The sequence below is a fragment of the Bombyx mori genome, chromosome 4, assembly GCF_030269925.1.
Source record: "Bombyx mori chromosome 4, ASM3026992v2".
In the NCBI taxonomy this organism is placed as follows: Eukaryota; Metazoa; Arthropoda; class Insecta; order Lepidoptera; family Bombycidae; genus Bombyx; species Bombyx mori.
In genome coordinates this window covers 2,442,235-2,457,012 of record NC_085110.1, presented here as the reverse complement: position 1 = coordinate 2,457,012, position 14,778 = coordinate 2,442,235, and the positions used below count along the sequence as shown (strand labels likewise).

Genomic DNA, 14,778 nt, shown 5'->3' with positions numbered 1-14,778 from the left:
CGCGCCAGAAATAGAAAAGATAGAGGTACCACCATACCTGAACGGGCTTACGATACACGCTAACGCCGATAATTACGAAAATTTATAATTCCATGGTCGTTTCGTGATCTTGGCTAAAGTTACTATTTATTTATAAAAATTCATTATAATTTTCGCATAGTCGCATCATTTTTTTTCCTACCTAATCTGGTTAGATTATAGAACTAACGTTAGAACTGTTAAGGAAGAGATAAGGTACACAGGGGCTAAGTACAGAACTCGGCTGGAAAACCACCCAAATACCCTAGCTAATGCGTTGACAAAAGTCAGTTACATCAAACGTCTTAAACGTCATGATATACAGGGAGTTGGTGACAGACGGTGATCAATGAGGAGCCTCTTCGACGCGATGGCACACGCAACGCATCTGCTCATAGTCCAGGACTGATCGCAGATAGGCACATAAAAAAAAAACCTCATTTGGTAGCTTGAGAGGCTATGCCAGCATAACCGAACAAATAGATGAGCACTCGGGACTCTAACCTGGGGGCGTTCCTAACACTAGGCTTAGCAAGAGCAGTGCTTCGCAGAATCTACCACCGGATCGAAAACGCGACCCACTGAGAAGATCCGGCGAGAAACTCAGCGGGCTGTGTCTATGGGTCAATTTACTCGTCGAGCCCTTCGTCGAAAGCGATGGATTCAGCTAGGACGGTGACCGGTACTTGTGGTACCTAAAAGCACCGTTAGTGGATCGAGAGGATCCATACGCATCATTCCAAACGAGCAAGCCAAGCGTATTTTATTATTTAGGCCAGGGACCCTTCGAAACAACTAATACATCACGAGCAATAAATTGTCATCAGATAATACTGTTTACCAGACGCTACCAACAAACAAGATCGGCATGAATCAGGCTGTTTTCGTAATTCGAAATCCACGTCGTTCGAGAGTACATTAAAGCCGTAAGACATAAATATCATGGATCTACGATAATCATATACAATCAGAAACAAATCACAGTTTAAAGAATCATGAAAAGCAAAGAATAATACTTATCTAGTCTAGTTTGGTAAGTCAACTTCATTCTGTTGTGAGCTACCTTAGACATACATTTTTTCTAGTTCATATTGTTTATGCTTGTTTATATTTCTTTCACGTCGAAACGTAACAACGGATTGATGGATTTTAAAGTGGTAGTATTAGGACGCATACTATAATTTTTTGGACATATCTCAAGGTGACGAAATAACTCCATAGAGCGCCTTGTCGTTCAGGGCAAAGTAGAAGGCGCCAGACAGCGTGAAGGGTTGCCCATGCGATGGATCGACCAAGTCAAATCGATAGTGGGCGGTTGCATGAGTGTATCAGGCTCACCACAAACCAGGAGAAGTGATGATTGCTCTTGAGGCGCACAACATCGCGCCACAACAATGATACTGAATAATGACCACGACCGCTCTGACAAGAGTGATACAACAAAGGAGAATAGGCCAGGAGAGTGACATAGGCTACCTTTATCCCGAAAAACATCTATTAAAACCGCAACATACCTACTATATCTTTATCTGTCCAGAGCTTCGGGTAATTAAATGGTTGTCTGGAAGAAATCGCTTTTAGCGATAAGCCCGCCTATTATACAAACGTATCTGTTTGTTGACTGTTTTCTAATGTTTTGGTGTGCAGTATGTTCTCTCTCTCTCTCACATTCGCACGGAAAACTACATTGACACTGTTCCTTGGTCACGTGACCGAAGCCGCGGATAACAGCTAGTAAGGAATCAAATTAGATATCCATACAAGCTCTGTCGCAGTTAACTTCAGCGTGAACTTAAAGGATTCCTTTTTATCATACAACATAGTTCCAAATATTTTACGCGTAGCCTTTCCGGGTTTTAGGCCACCATGCTGCCCATTTCTGCCGCTATTGAATCATACGATAAAGGCTGTAGGATCGTTTTTCGAATATTATTAAAGCTTCTACTTCGTGTTTCGGCAGGCGGCTCCGATAGAACGATTAATTCAAGGCGGTAGGTTTGTGTGTTCATTTAAAAAAAAAAAAAATCGATGGTTCGCTTCCAATTCGACATACTGCGAACTATCGCTGAGAAATGATACAAAAGTTCTGTCATCACTATTATAAGAGTTACATGAACATGTTAATACAGTTAAGTAAATTATTTCACACTTTACTGTCGTTTTTAAGTCATTTCTCAACGATCGTAAAATTAAATTATTGCAAAGTCGTAAATCACGCGATCTCCGCGTCTCACGATTTGTCATTGATAACTAAAAAGATTTAAAAAGATATATGTACCTATTATTATTTTTAATGACAAATTGATTTCTCTATTGCCCCGTTTTTATTACATTAGATACACTGACAAACGAGCAGGCAATGAATCTGTTATTACGATTATAATTTACGATACCAATGAAGATTTTCTCCCTGAATTAGATGTTCATGGTAAAAAATATACAGTTTGAGGGAGCTATGTGGGTACTTTTAAAAAAAATTGCAACTACTGTTTACCAATTTTTTAACGCCGTTTATGCATTGTACAAGTTTACTTCCCACCTACTGTGAAGTGGTCCCCGAAGTCCATAGATCAGCCATCTTGAAACATAACGCCGGAGTTTCATATTTTATTCAATAACCGCTGTCGGCGGTAGAAACAAGCGTGATGGTGGTAACTAACCGAGTGGGGTCTCAGTGACCCAGAGTGACCATTACGGGTATTTTTATGGAGCGCGCCATAGACGTGTATTTAAAATTCTGCCGGAGGATCAGAGTCCCGGCAAAGTCTATTCCTTTGTTATCCGTCATATTTATTAGGCCAATGACGAAGCCAGTCTACATTATGTGCTTCATATTCCAACAAATTCAAATTTAACTCCACTATAACATAAGTAATTAAAATAATTAAAAGTACTGTAAAATTTTATTGTTAATATCTAGCTCAGTGTCAATCTTTCCGCGACACTTTCATTACAACTAAAAAGTTGTAAATTCATTAAGTACTAATAAATTGGAGGCACTTTTTACTGGTGGTAGGATCTCTTGTGAGTCCGCGCGGGTAATTACCATCACCCTGCCTGTTTCTGCCGTGAAGCAGTAATACATTTCGATTTGAAGGGCGGGGCAGCCGTTGTAACTACCTATACCTACTGAGATCTTAGAACTTATCTCTCAAGGTGGGTGGCGCATTTACGTTGTAGATGTCTATGGGCTCCACCTTAACCACTTAACACCAGGTGGGCTGTGAGCTCGTCCACCCATATAAGCAATAAAAAAAGGCACAGACGTGTGTGATTTAACGTCATCAATTTTATATGTACATAGTACTCGCGTAAGCCGGCCTCCTTCGAAGTGCCAATAACTGTTGCACTCCTTGCATCCTCAGTGCTGAGGGCCGTGACCTTTAGGGAACATTTTAGTTCGGACTATGTTCTTCCATTATTTCCTGTTCCATGCGCAATGGATAGCGACATCGATGCTGGAGTCCAATGTCGTCTTAATTTTATCGGACCAGCACATGGGATTTCGCCAACTTATCTGTCTGTCGCAGTAAAATACGAACAGACACAATGTAGTATTAATTTTTATGTTTTTATTTTATTTTCTAATGCATTAGACGTGTAGAACGAGATTACAGTCCGACAATACGCTTAGTCATTCCATCAATATTGTTACAAGGAAAACATCTTTTTTTCTTCTTTCTATAACATGACATGAGCATTTAGTAATGCTGTCTGCATTAGTTTATACTTACTTTAATTTAATAGAAAAATATGAAGCTTATAGTAAATCATCTCCATTGGTCTCAATATAAACTTTTAAACGTTGTGTCCGGTTATCCGTGGAAGAATACAACAGGCAATTTCACTATGGGTAAAGGCGCCAATGCCATTTTTACTGAATGTTTACTTTTATGGTCTCTGTAAAAGGGATTCCCAGTTCATTTTGGAAAAGTTCAAAATGAACCCCAGGCTCCTATTGCTAGATTACTTAAAAATCCTATCTCCAGTTTTTGTTCCTATTGATTCCAAATACACGATGACATGATACTGTATCTACGGTAGATAATAATACATTACGTCATCGGCGAATCCACCAATTTTATTGTTAATAAAAATAATAAAATAAACTAATAAACAAAACAAACTACACACAAATTCTTTGAGTTTAGAAAAAATCACGCCGTCAACACAGCCCTTACTTACATACACCAAAAATGTATGCACATGAAAAAACACCATATTATTACTCAATCGTTATTTTGCGTATCGTTTGCGATAACGCCATATTAAGAACGGGGTTCTACACCTTTCGCCAGGTGGCTTCTTTGTCTCCCCTCTCCGTGTGTAAATATGCGCCTCGTTGGAGAAGAACCATCGCACCATGGTTCGAACACAAAAGTCCGCCAATCACGTACCTACTACACTAATATAACTATTCATTAGGAGTCGCGTGTTAAACTCAAAATAATTTGATTATAAAATTGAGTTTACCGTTTAAATTATAGGTCTTAATGTACATATTTCAGTTCTACGGGAAGTAATTATGTAGTTGTATTAAAGTTGAAACGGTCTTAAAATCGTTATTATATTTATATACCAAAACAGATTAAGTTCGAAAGGTGTGCACTGTTTTTTTTGAGCGTTTTTTGATTAATATTGTAGGGGTTTTAGGTATATACATTGTACTATACATTCGGTATTGCGACAGTGTGTAGCGAACTGTCGGTAGTGCCGGTCGTTCTCACTGTGCGCAATAAATCATTAGCTGCCAATCGACTTTAATTTCTACACAATCCTTAATAGGTGACTCCAACACGATAACACATCACCTAAAATATGTTGTTGATTTGAAACATCTTTAATTAAGACTGGTGATTAACTATATATTTTTTACTGGTGGTAGGAACTCATGTGAGTCCGCACGGGTAGGTACCACCACCCCACCTATTTTGCCGTGAAGCAGTAATGCGTTTCGGCTTGAAGGGTGGGGCAGCCGTTGTAACCATACTGAGACCTTAGAACTTATATCTCAAGGTGTGTGACGCATTTATGTTGTAGATGTCTATGGGTCCCAGTACTTAACCACTTAACACAAAAAAAAAACTTCTAAAAATTGTTTTCTTATAAAGATATGTCACTGATTTTATACAATTAATGTAGGGTACATTTAAATAGAATATATAAGTAATATTAATATTTACTTCAAGGAGTAGAAATTTTAAAGAACAAACATTTAATGTTGTTTCTTTTTTTTCGTTTTTAAGCTTGCCCTGTATTAAACATTTTGTCATTAATTGAATTGTATTATATAAAAAAGTGGAGTGTATAAATAGCATCGCGTAACAGAAAACAAGCTAGCAGAATTCATCAATTACTGGTGGTGGTACGTATTACTATCCGCCTGGCACTAGTATCTACCACCATTGCCTTTTTGCCACTTAACACCCATATGAGATCGTTCACCCGTTTATACAATAAAAAAAAAACACAATATCAGACTTGATTATTTACTGATCGGATCGGTAAATTAATAGCCCTTAAATAGTTCGTAAAAGCTAATTCAATTAAAGAGTACCAGAGGACTAATGTATTGAATCCAATTCACTGAGTTTCTCGCCTGATCTTCTCGGTGAGCGAAGCACTGCTCTTGCTAGGGCTAGTGTTAGCAAATTCTCTCAGGACGAGCTCCATGAGCTCGCCTATCAACTCGAGAAGTAATAGCCCATCGAGGCTACCAGCGAATAGGTAAAAAAAAAACGTATTAAAAATCTTTCGGTGAAATTAAGATGTTGTAAAACACGAAAATCTTCAAGTTTTATGCAGGCCGTTTCGTAAACAAGAACGATTCAAGTTTATCATTCCTACGCGCTGATTCAACCCGATAAGCCTCTTTAGTCTAAACGAATATTGTTTGTCTCCTCCGCCGATAACACACTCTGACCTAGTTGCTATTGTTAATGCAAAAAGGAATCTTGAATTCTGAATTTAAAATAAACTATTTGCAGAATCACTTTAGAAATCAGAATCACTTGCAATTGTTTCAAAGATCAGACCTGTAGTCACAATTATAAAGTTCTTTTTTATTTTCTTAATAAGCTCCCATTTAACAGCGGTTTATAGAATTCACTCTCTCACATTTTATTAATTTGATACGAATATTTATAGCCTCATCTTAAAATGACCTACAGACAGACAGAGAAATGGACATGACGAAATAATCTGGAAGCTTTAGGAAATTTAACTCAGAATCGAACAAACATGCGACGAAAAGCGAAAAAAGATTAACTCAAGTTTTTAGTTCGTCTTAAAAAATTGTACATACCGATTTTATTATTATTTACTCGGTTGCAATTCCTTAACGGATCCCTAAAATCAATCTTACAATTTAAATATCCCGGCACGTTATTCAAATCACAAACCAATACATATCTGTCGACTTGTAGAGTGCGCGCTGCAAAGATCAAAAACCGCAAAATGTCAGCCAGCACCTGTAGTGTGACGGCGGGCAAGTGTTTTGACAGCGCAATTCAAAACAAGTATCATGATTACGCAAACAAGTGCTTTTACACTTAAGCCGGTGAAACGATACAAGATCGTGTGTGCTGTTGATGCATCCACTCAAAGTTTGTTAAGGCCGCGTTTTCAATTTATGATTCTTGTCCCCTACACGCAATAAACATTCCATTTTTATACTATAACTAGCTGACCCGGCAGACTTCGTATTGCCTCAGTCGATAAATAAAAGACCTAAACTTTTGTATAAAATAAACTTAAAACAAACAAAAAGAATCCGTCCGACGTCCGATTTTCATATTTATCTACCTTTTAAACCTTCTCTGGACTTCCACAAAAAATTCAAGACCAAAATTAGCCAAATCAGTCCAGCCGTTCTCGAGTTTTAGCGAGACTAACGAACAGCAATTCATTTTTATATATAGAGATATACATCAATTCTATTACTATATATTGTGTGAACGAATCTAAGTAAAAAATAATAAGCTCGGTGTCTTGCGATTACATCATAGTCGACAAAGATTGGATCATATAAATATTGATGTCTGATGGACCCATACGAGTTTTTTTTATCACGAACAGGTAAAGACAATCTAGATGATTGCAGTCACCACAAGTCTACACAATATTTCATATTTGATAGAACACTGGAATAGATTTCCTGGTTACTATTGTAAGGTTAGTTGTAAAATAATTAAAATAAAATTGATCATGTTAAAGTTAAGGCAATTTTCGTATTGCCAAATAGCAACACTGTTGGTGGTAGCAATGCCAGTAGTGGGGTTGTGAGATAATAAAAAAGGCGGTAGTCTGAAAAACTGGAGAAATCAGTGTATTCGGTAGTGAGCAGAGGTTAAAAGATTGTAAAAGTGGAGTTTCAAATAAAGCAATACAAAATTAAGTAAACTACTGCAATCTGTGTATTATTTCCTGACTGTTGGAAGTGGACTTCTACACTATACTGTAATAGCCTGTTGATAATCAGCGAGATTGTCACCAATTATAGATTATTTAATTCTTCCGATTATACTTTTAAAACATGCATTAATCGCTGCCAGGCGGGTAGAATGAAAACTTGTTTTAGGGACGTTTAAAGACGAATTTTGTTATACAAGAGTGCTAGAAATACCGGAAAGGGTTTTCAGTGTAGGAACGAGTCTTATAGATCTTTTTTGTAAGGTTTTATACTAAAATTGTTGTCGGTTTTATTTTATTTTATTGCTTAGATGGGTGGACGAGCTCACAGCCCACCTGGTTTTGAGTGGTTACTGGAGCCCATAGACATCTACAACGTAAATGCCACCACCGACACTGAGATATGGGTTCTAAGGTCTCAGTACAGTTACAATGGCTGCTCCACCCTTCAAACCGAAACGCATTACTGCTTCACGGCAGAAATAGGCGTTAAGTAATATATACCTGTTTTTTCAATGTCAAAAGAGAAATCTTCAAAGTATCGCGTTACATTAATTTACTAACTTGGCTTCAGGAAAATACACAAAGAAGTCGTAAACTTTATAGAGAATGAAATGAAATCCTATCAAATTAAAAATTATTTTGCTCTTTGAAAGATCCGAACGCTACGAGTTACAATCAAATAAGTACCCGTTATCTTATCACAATTAGATAAACACTTAACGTTCCTGAGAAAGATAACAATATTGGTGTATAAACATTTCCGTAGTACACGAGGTATCTCTTGTATGTAATTATTCAGAATTTCTCGTGAATGTAATTATTGGTAAATTATAATGCGTATATAACTGATTACTAGTGGTAAGCAGTGTTGTGAATCCTCACGAGCCGGTACCATCGTCATATGTATTTCTAACGCGATGCCAGTTTTAGCTCTGAAGATATTAATGTTATTGATTCGAATGTTCAGTGGTTATTGGAGCCAATGGATTTAAATGCTGCCATTCACCTTGAGACATGAGGTCCAAGTCTGAATTGTATTGTTTAACAATCATTAGAGCGATCGAATTGGATCGTTCATTGTGAAGTGGTTCATAAACGCCTGTGAGATATTAGATTTAAAACAAAAATGGCGCCTAGGTATGAGTTTTTAGCCCTAGCATAGTAGCGTCGCTCGATAAAAATACACCGGGCATCTTATTTTTTGCCACAACGACTTCGAGGGTTCGAAATTAGGTAGCACATAATTCTACCGACGATAAAGTAGAAGAAAACAAAGTCGTCGTGGCCTAAAGGATAAGACGTTACGTCCGGTGCATTCGTATCTAGCTATTGCACCGGTGTTCGAATCCCGCAGGCGGGTACCAATTTTTGTAATGAAATACGTACTTGACAAATGTTCACGATTGACTTCCACGGTGAAGGAATAACATCGTGTAATAAAAATCAAACCCGCAAAATTACAATTTGCGTAATTACTGGTGGTAGGACCTCTTGTGAGTCCGCACGGGTAGGTACCACCACCGCCCCGTCTATTTCTGCTGTGAAGCAGTAATGCGTTTCGGTTTGAAGGGTGGGGCAGCCGTTGTGACTATACTGAGACCTTTAAAACTCATATCTTAGGTGGGTGACGACATTTACGTTGTAGATGTCTATGGGTTCCAGTTCCAGTTTCGGTAGGCAGCGGCTTGGCTCTGCCCCTGGCATTGCTGAAGTCCATGGGCGACGGTAACCACTCACCATCAGGTGGGCCGTATGCTCGTCTGCCTACAAGGGCAATAAAAAAAAAAAAAAAAAAACCACACAACACCAGGTGAACTGTGAGCTCGTTCATCCTTATATGAAATAAAATAAAACACCAGTTCAAATATATGTACTATTTGTATGTGGATCGAAAGGCTTGGGACGGTTGCGCTAAGCTACATTTCTCTTTATTGCGTGTCGTAAATATATTTTTTATTGTGGCGATATCATTTACGACCGTTTTAATGAGTTTTATTTTCGTAATGTAAGGTTTTGTATTTTTGCCGTGCTACACTATTAATAAGGAAAGAAATTTGTTACTATGTTTGTTGCAAGAATATTATGCCGCCCATCTTACGATGAAGAATGTTCACACTAAAATTTAAGCCGCAAGCAAGATAGAAAATGGAAATATTAACGTAAAAAAGGTTTATTTTTTAGATGGGTGGACGAGCTCATAGCCCACCTGGTGTTAAGTGGTTACTGGAGCCCATAGGTATTTACAACGTAAATGCGCCACCTACCTTGAGATATAAGTTCTAAGGTCTCAAGTATAGTTACAACGGCTGCCCCACCCTTCAAACCGAAACGCATTACTTGTTCACGGCAGAAAAAGGCGGGGTAGTGGTACCTACCCGCACGGACTCCCAGTGGTCCTACCAACAGTAAAAAGTATATTTAGTATGTAATGTAGATCATGTATATTTTTGTCCCAAAGGGATTACTGATCGGAGTGTGATGGGCGTCCGGCAAATTTCGTACAGAAAATGTAAGATGGGTTCAGTTTCGTTCGCTCAGAGACATACACATGGAACTATAAAAGCTGACTCGGCGATGCAATAGTTAATGCCCTTGGCAGCGAGTTCGATTCCTATATCGGGGAAACATTTATGTGCTGAATAGGTCCGTTTGCTCTTTGCCTGTTTTTTTTTTTCTAATAATATTTGTATATATAGAGACGAGAATTACGAGTATTATATCGATCTCTGGTTCCCATAGTACAGCAATCTTAGTTTGTGGCCAAATAACCATGTGTCGGACCCATGAAATGTTCCCGTTTAAAAAACTTTTGAGATGTCGTTAGACTCCGGTAGTTTCTTAGCATAAGATAGACAACGACTTCCGGTCAGAGTAAGGAGCGACCAGATAGACAACGAACTGAACTATCTACATACAATATAAAGAATATACAATAAATTTTTAACCATCCGTCCGTCCGATGTGTATATCTGGCATAAAAGCGCCGGACCAAGACAAGTGTAATGTATATGAGTTAAGTTTCGTATCTCGACATCTTCTTCACTCCGGTTTGAGCCCCGTGAGCTCACCTACTAGCTAAGGTTACGCTGAGATAGCCTGTCAAGGCTAAGGTAGGAAAAAAACGACATCTTCAGCGACAAATGACAGTTTAAAAAGGTCGCAACGCAACGGCGTTTACAGAAGAGGGCGTGATATTGAATTTGAAATTTGTAACGAAGTTGAAAGTTTAGGTTTTATTAGTTTGAAACTAACCTGCAAAACGGCGCTCTGATGATAAATTGTTTACTAGATTCGAGATTTTTATGTCACGCATTCGAGACTATACCACGCAAGAACGCCAATGTATTGTAGATCGCATTCAACTGTGCCTGTGTACCTATGCTGATAGCCTTGAGAGGCTATTTCAGCTTTTCCTTGACGTGTAGGTGAGCTCACGTGGCTCAAACCGGAGTGTTGCTAATACTGACCCTATCAAGAGCAGTGCTTCGCAGAATCTACCACCGGAACGGAAACGCGACCCACTGAGAAGATCCGGCGAGAAACTCAGTGGGCTGTGTCTATGGGTTAATTTACTCGTCGAGCCCTTCGTAGCACGCGACGGGTTCGGCGAAGACGGTGACCGTTGCTTGAGGTACCTAAAAGCACCGTTAATGGATCGGGAGGATCCGTAATGACGTGTTTAGGACGACGTCGACTGTTTACCATTCGGTCTATAGGATCGGTTGTGAGCACAGGTCAATGACAATTTCTTCTTTTAAAGTTAAAAAACATGAAAAAAATTCATGGTCTTGTTAAATGGTACGCCATAAAGCAAATATCCGTGTAAAGTTTTCGTGATCAATTCGTTAATATGATCATACTAAAATTATCTATAATAAAATTTGTGGAAACTTACAATCACAATGAGCGAGTTCTATTCTTTAAATAGCGTGGGCGAAGATCCGATCTCAGCGATGGGATAAAGCGTAGCCTATATTCTTTCCCAGGGTTCAAACTATTTCCATACCGAATTTATAGAAAATCGGTACAGCAGTATTGTCCCATTTAATTTCGTATTTAATATTAGTAAATGAAAATTTTGCGTTTTCCGGGAGTACAAAAACTGTCAGTGTGTTGAGGTGAGCTCACGGGGCTCAAACTTGACGATATTGCTAACACGAACCCTAGTAAGAGCCGTGCTTCGCAGAATCTACCACCGGATCGGAAACGCGACCCACTGAGAAGATCCGGCGAGAAACTCAGTGGGCTGCGTCTGTGGGTTAATTTGTTCGCCGAACCCTTCGTCTCAAGCGAAGGGTTCGACGAGAACGATGACCGGTGCTTGGGGTACCTAAAAGCACCTTTAGTGGATCGGGAGGATCCGAGATGACGTGTTTTGGGCGACGTCGACACGTTTCTATGCAACTACTCAAGTCCACGCGGACCTAGACGTGAGCACAGCAATTATTCAAGTGTTTTTGTATCCTACTATAGTTATATCTGTTGGTGAATAAAAGACATCTGGCAAAAACCAGAATCGAAACATATCAAATGATATCAAGAACTGTCGCTTGTAAAAATCGGCACGTTTGGATAAACAGTTTACAATATTTTTCAAATCAAATCCAATTATAAGAGTCATACCGCTGCCTACCGTTAAGTATTCTCCACAAGCCTCGTTTGAAGAAGGACATGTCATTGCGCTCAGTTATACATTATCTAAAAAGTTATATTGATTAAACTTGTTTTCGTAATTACCACCATTTTTATAATACCGAATGACGACCACGACCGCTCTGACAAGAGTGATACGACAAAACGAACCACTTTTTCATGAATAAAAACATGATTAGTATAAATTTACGATATCTGATTTAAATTTCGAAATGCTGAAACAAAATATTGCTTGTGCAACTAAACAAATCGAAAAGATGATTTCAATAAATAAGAAAATATGGCGTGATATAATTTCAACTGTCTATAAGAAATTTTAAATGAAAATTCATTTTTATTATTGTAGACAATGAATTTTTTGACCTTAGTTTGACCTACAGTAAGCCAGTAGAAACTTCTAGTCGTTTCTAGAATATTATAATTATTTATTATTATTCACATGAAAATTCTAATCACCTATGACCTAGATATTATAATACTAAAGCTTACTTCAGTTTAAGCAAAATTAAATTTCCCTATTTGTTCACTAAGATATTAGAAATGCAATTTCTAAAATCAACATGTTTCAAAAATTTATCATGATGATGAGTGTATCAAAAAAACTCCTTATTTAACAGTTTTTCTATTTACATTACGTATATTTTTTAAATAAAATCTGATCTGAATTTGAAAAGACTCATTTTGTTTCTTAATAAAATCAGTCAAGCTAATTTTAAATACTAAATTGCTTCTTGTTATCTCAAAACAACATTGCATAGTATGTTTACGATTATAAACTCAATGCAAAGATAATATCTTGTGTTAGTTTTTCTTTATCTTAAAATTTCGAGATAATTTATTTTGTTTATTCATTTGCTCCAATTTTTTATTTGTTTTACCTTAACTTCCGATTTGAAACAAATGTATTTTTAAAAATAATTGGAATTTTTCATTTAATGTTCTTGTTTTAATAGTATTTTAGACAAATCAATCCAGATTTTATGAAATACCCAGTGTATCATTTATGCATTATAAGTTCCTATTATTTTTATGACAAAAACTTTAAAATTCAATAATAAATACCCAACGTTTAAGTACTTATAATAGGATAAGATAATTCACAAATGACAGTATTGACAGACATTTTAAATGTGATTTTAAAATAATTTGGAATTAACACTTTAGTATTACCTGGTGGACTGTCAGTGAGTATTGTAATTCCGCTTGGGTCAACATGTGGTGGGAACGCCTCATAGAGATCAGGCTCCTCTTCAAGCACTGCCGACAACATCACGGAGGGCATTCCGACTCTATCTTCACAAACACAAATTCACTCTGACTAGACACTACACAACACCGCACTTGACTTCCAGAGGTCTGTTGCACGATCAGAGCTCACACACGTGAGCCACCCCAAGCCATTACTGTCACATGTGCAGCACTGGTCACAGTTTCTAAGTCAAATCTTGCTGCACCATTTTTAAATCTGAAAACAAGGACAAGGTTCAATTCACAGGAACCGTGTCAAGACTGCCAATATATATGTAATACTTTATCACCGAGATAACATTATCAGCCGAATAAAATAATCAAACGATTATACTGCCTCAGATAAGCATATCTTCGAGACAATCAGTTACCTAACATAATTAAAACAGCGCGGATCAGCTGATCACCTCGCTGCCAGGGCAGACTTGACATTTTATAGCTATTTTAAGACATTCGGGCGGCTGATCAATGTCAGATGCCGACAGCCAAAACTATATTCGCGATTTTGTCTAATATGTGTAAACTACGGGAGGAGCGTACTCACCGCAATCCTGACGATAAATGATGCGAAGCAGGATCTGCGCCTCCGTATTTACCGCTTTGGAGTCCCCGCGACGACTAAGCCGAGTGGCCAGTTCCCGACCCAACGTAATCACGAATGGGATAATAGTCTCGAATGAGAGTCGACGCGTTTGCTTTGTCACTTAAACGAACCACAATGTCCCTGATTGTACCTCACAGTGATATTTTATTAGTAACTGACCACGGATACATGGCAATTTTTTTTTTAATTTACAAGCACCCCTGCTTTCCCAAATTATCGATGTACCTATCCGGTGAAAGTCGTCTTAGCTTTAGATACGGTAAATACTTATTTGTAAAGAACAGTACATGGAAATAATTATTTACAGATAATTCTGTAGCAGTTGTCGTTTAAACAAAATACACGACTTTAAAATTTTCACGTTTTGCAAGAACTTGAACTCGACAAATAGATGAAAAAAGCCCCGCACACCCGTCGCACCGACCAACAGGAAGAGCATAGACTAGTAAGCTATTCGTCGAAATTCAGAAATACAGATGGTTACAAAGAAATCAAATCGGCTGAACAAGCACACACATGCTGTTTAATTTGCAAAGTGGTATAAATATGTAGTAGGACCTATTATTTTCAGCTTTGACTCTTTGATCAAAACATTTTTAAAAAAAAGCATCGCATGATTTTTTAAAGAAGTCAGTTAATCATGATCGTTTTTGTCCATATTCTTTTTTTCTGATGATAGTACTGATAGAAACTTCAACTCCTCGGCATTCATTAAATAGCTCAATTAAATGAAATCAAAGATAATTAAACGAGTAATTTTCGTTAAATACAAATTTTATCATGCAACTAGTGTTTAATCAGTATTTTTTTGTCACTTAAAAAATTGGTTAAAAATTATCAGT

At 37.7% G+C, this 14,778-nt stretch overlaps 1 protein-coding gene across 22 annotated transcripts in view; it reads right to left on the bottom strand.

Annotated features, from left to right (window-relative positions):
* The window catches only part of LOC101737733 (GTPase-activating protein skywalker), a 111,469-nt gene extending 97,001 nt beyond the window's left edge, over positions 1-14,468 (bottom strand). For 21 of the 22 annotated variants that reach the window (XM_038010542.2, XM_062668060.1, XM_038010543.2 and 18 more), the window contains exons 1-2: positions 13,877-14,468; positions 13,255-13,549 (exon numbers count right to left, since the gene is read on the bottom strand). In XM_038010542.2, the coding sequence (XP_037866470.1) occupies positions 13,255-13,366 (112 nt within the window). In that variant the 5' untranslated portion in view covers positions 13,367-13,549; positions 13,877-14,468. The remainder of the gene's footprint in view (positions 1-13,254; positions 13,550-13,876) is intronic. The other variant, XM_062668075.1, reaches the window with a different exon arrangement.
* Positions 14,469-14,778: the final 310 nt, after the last annotated feature.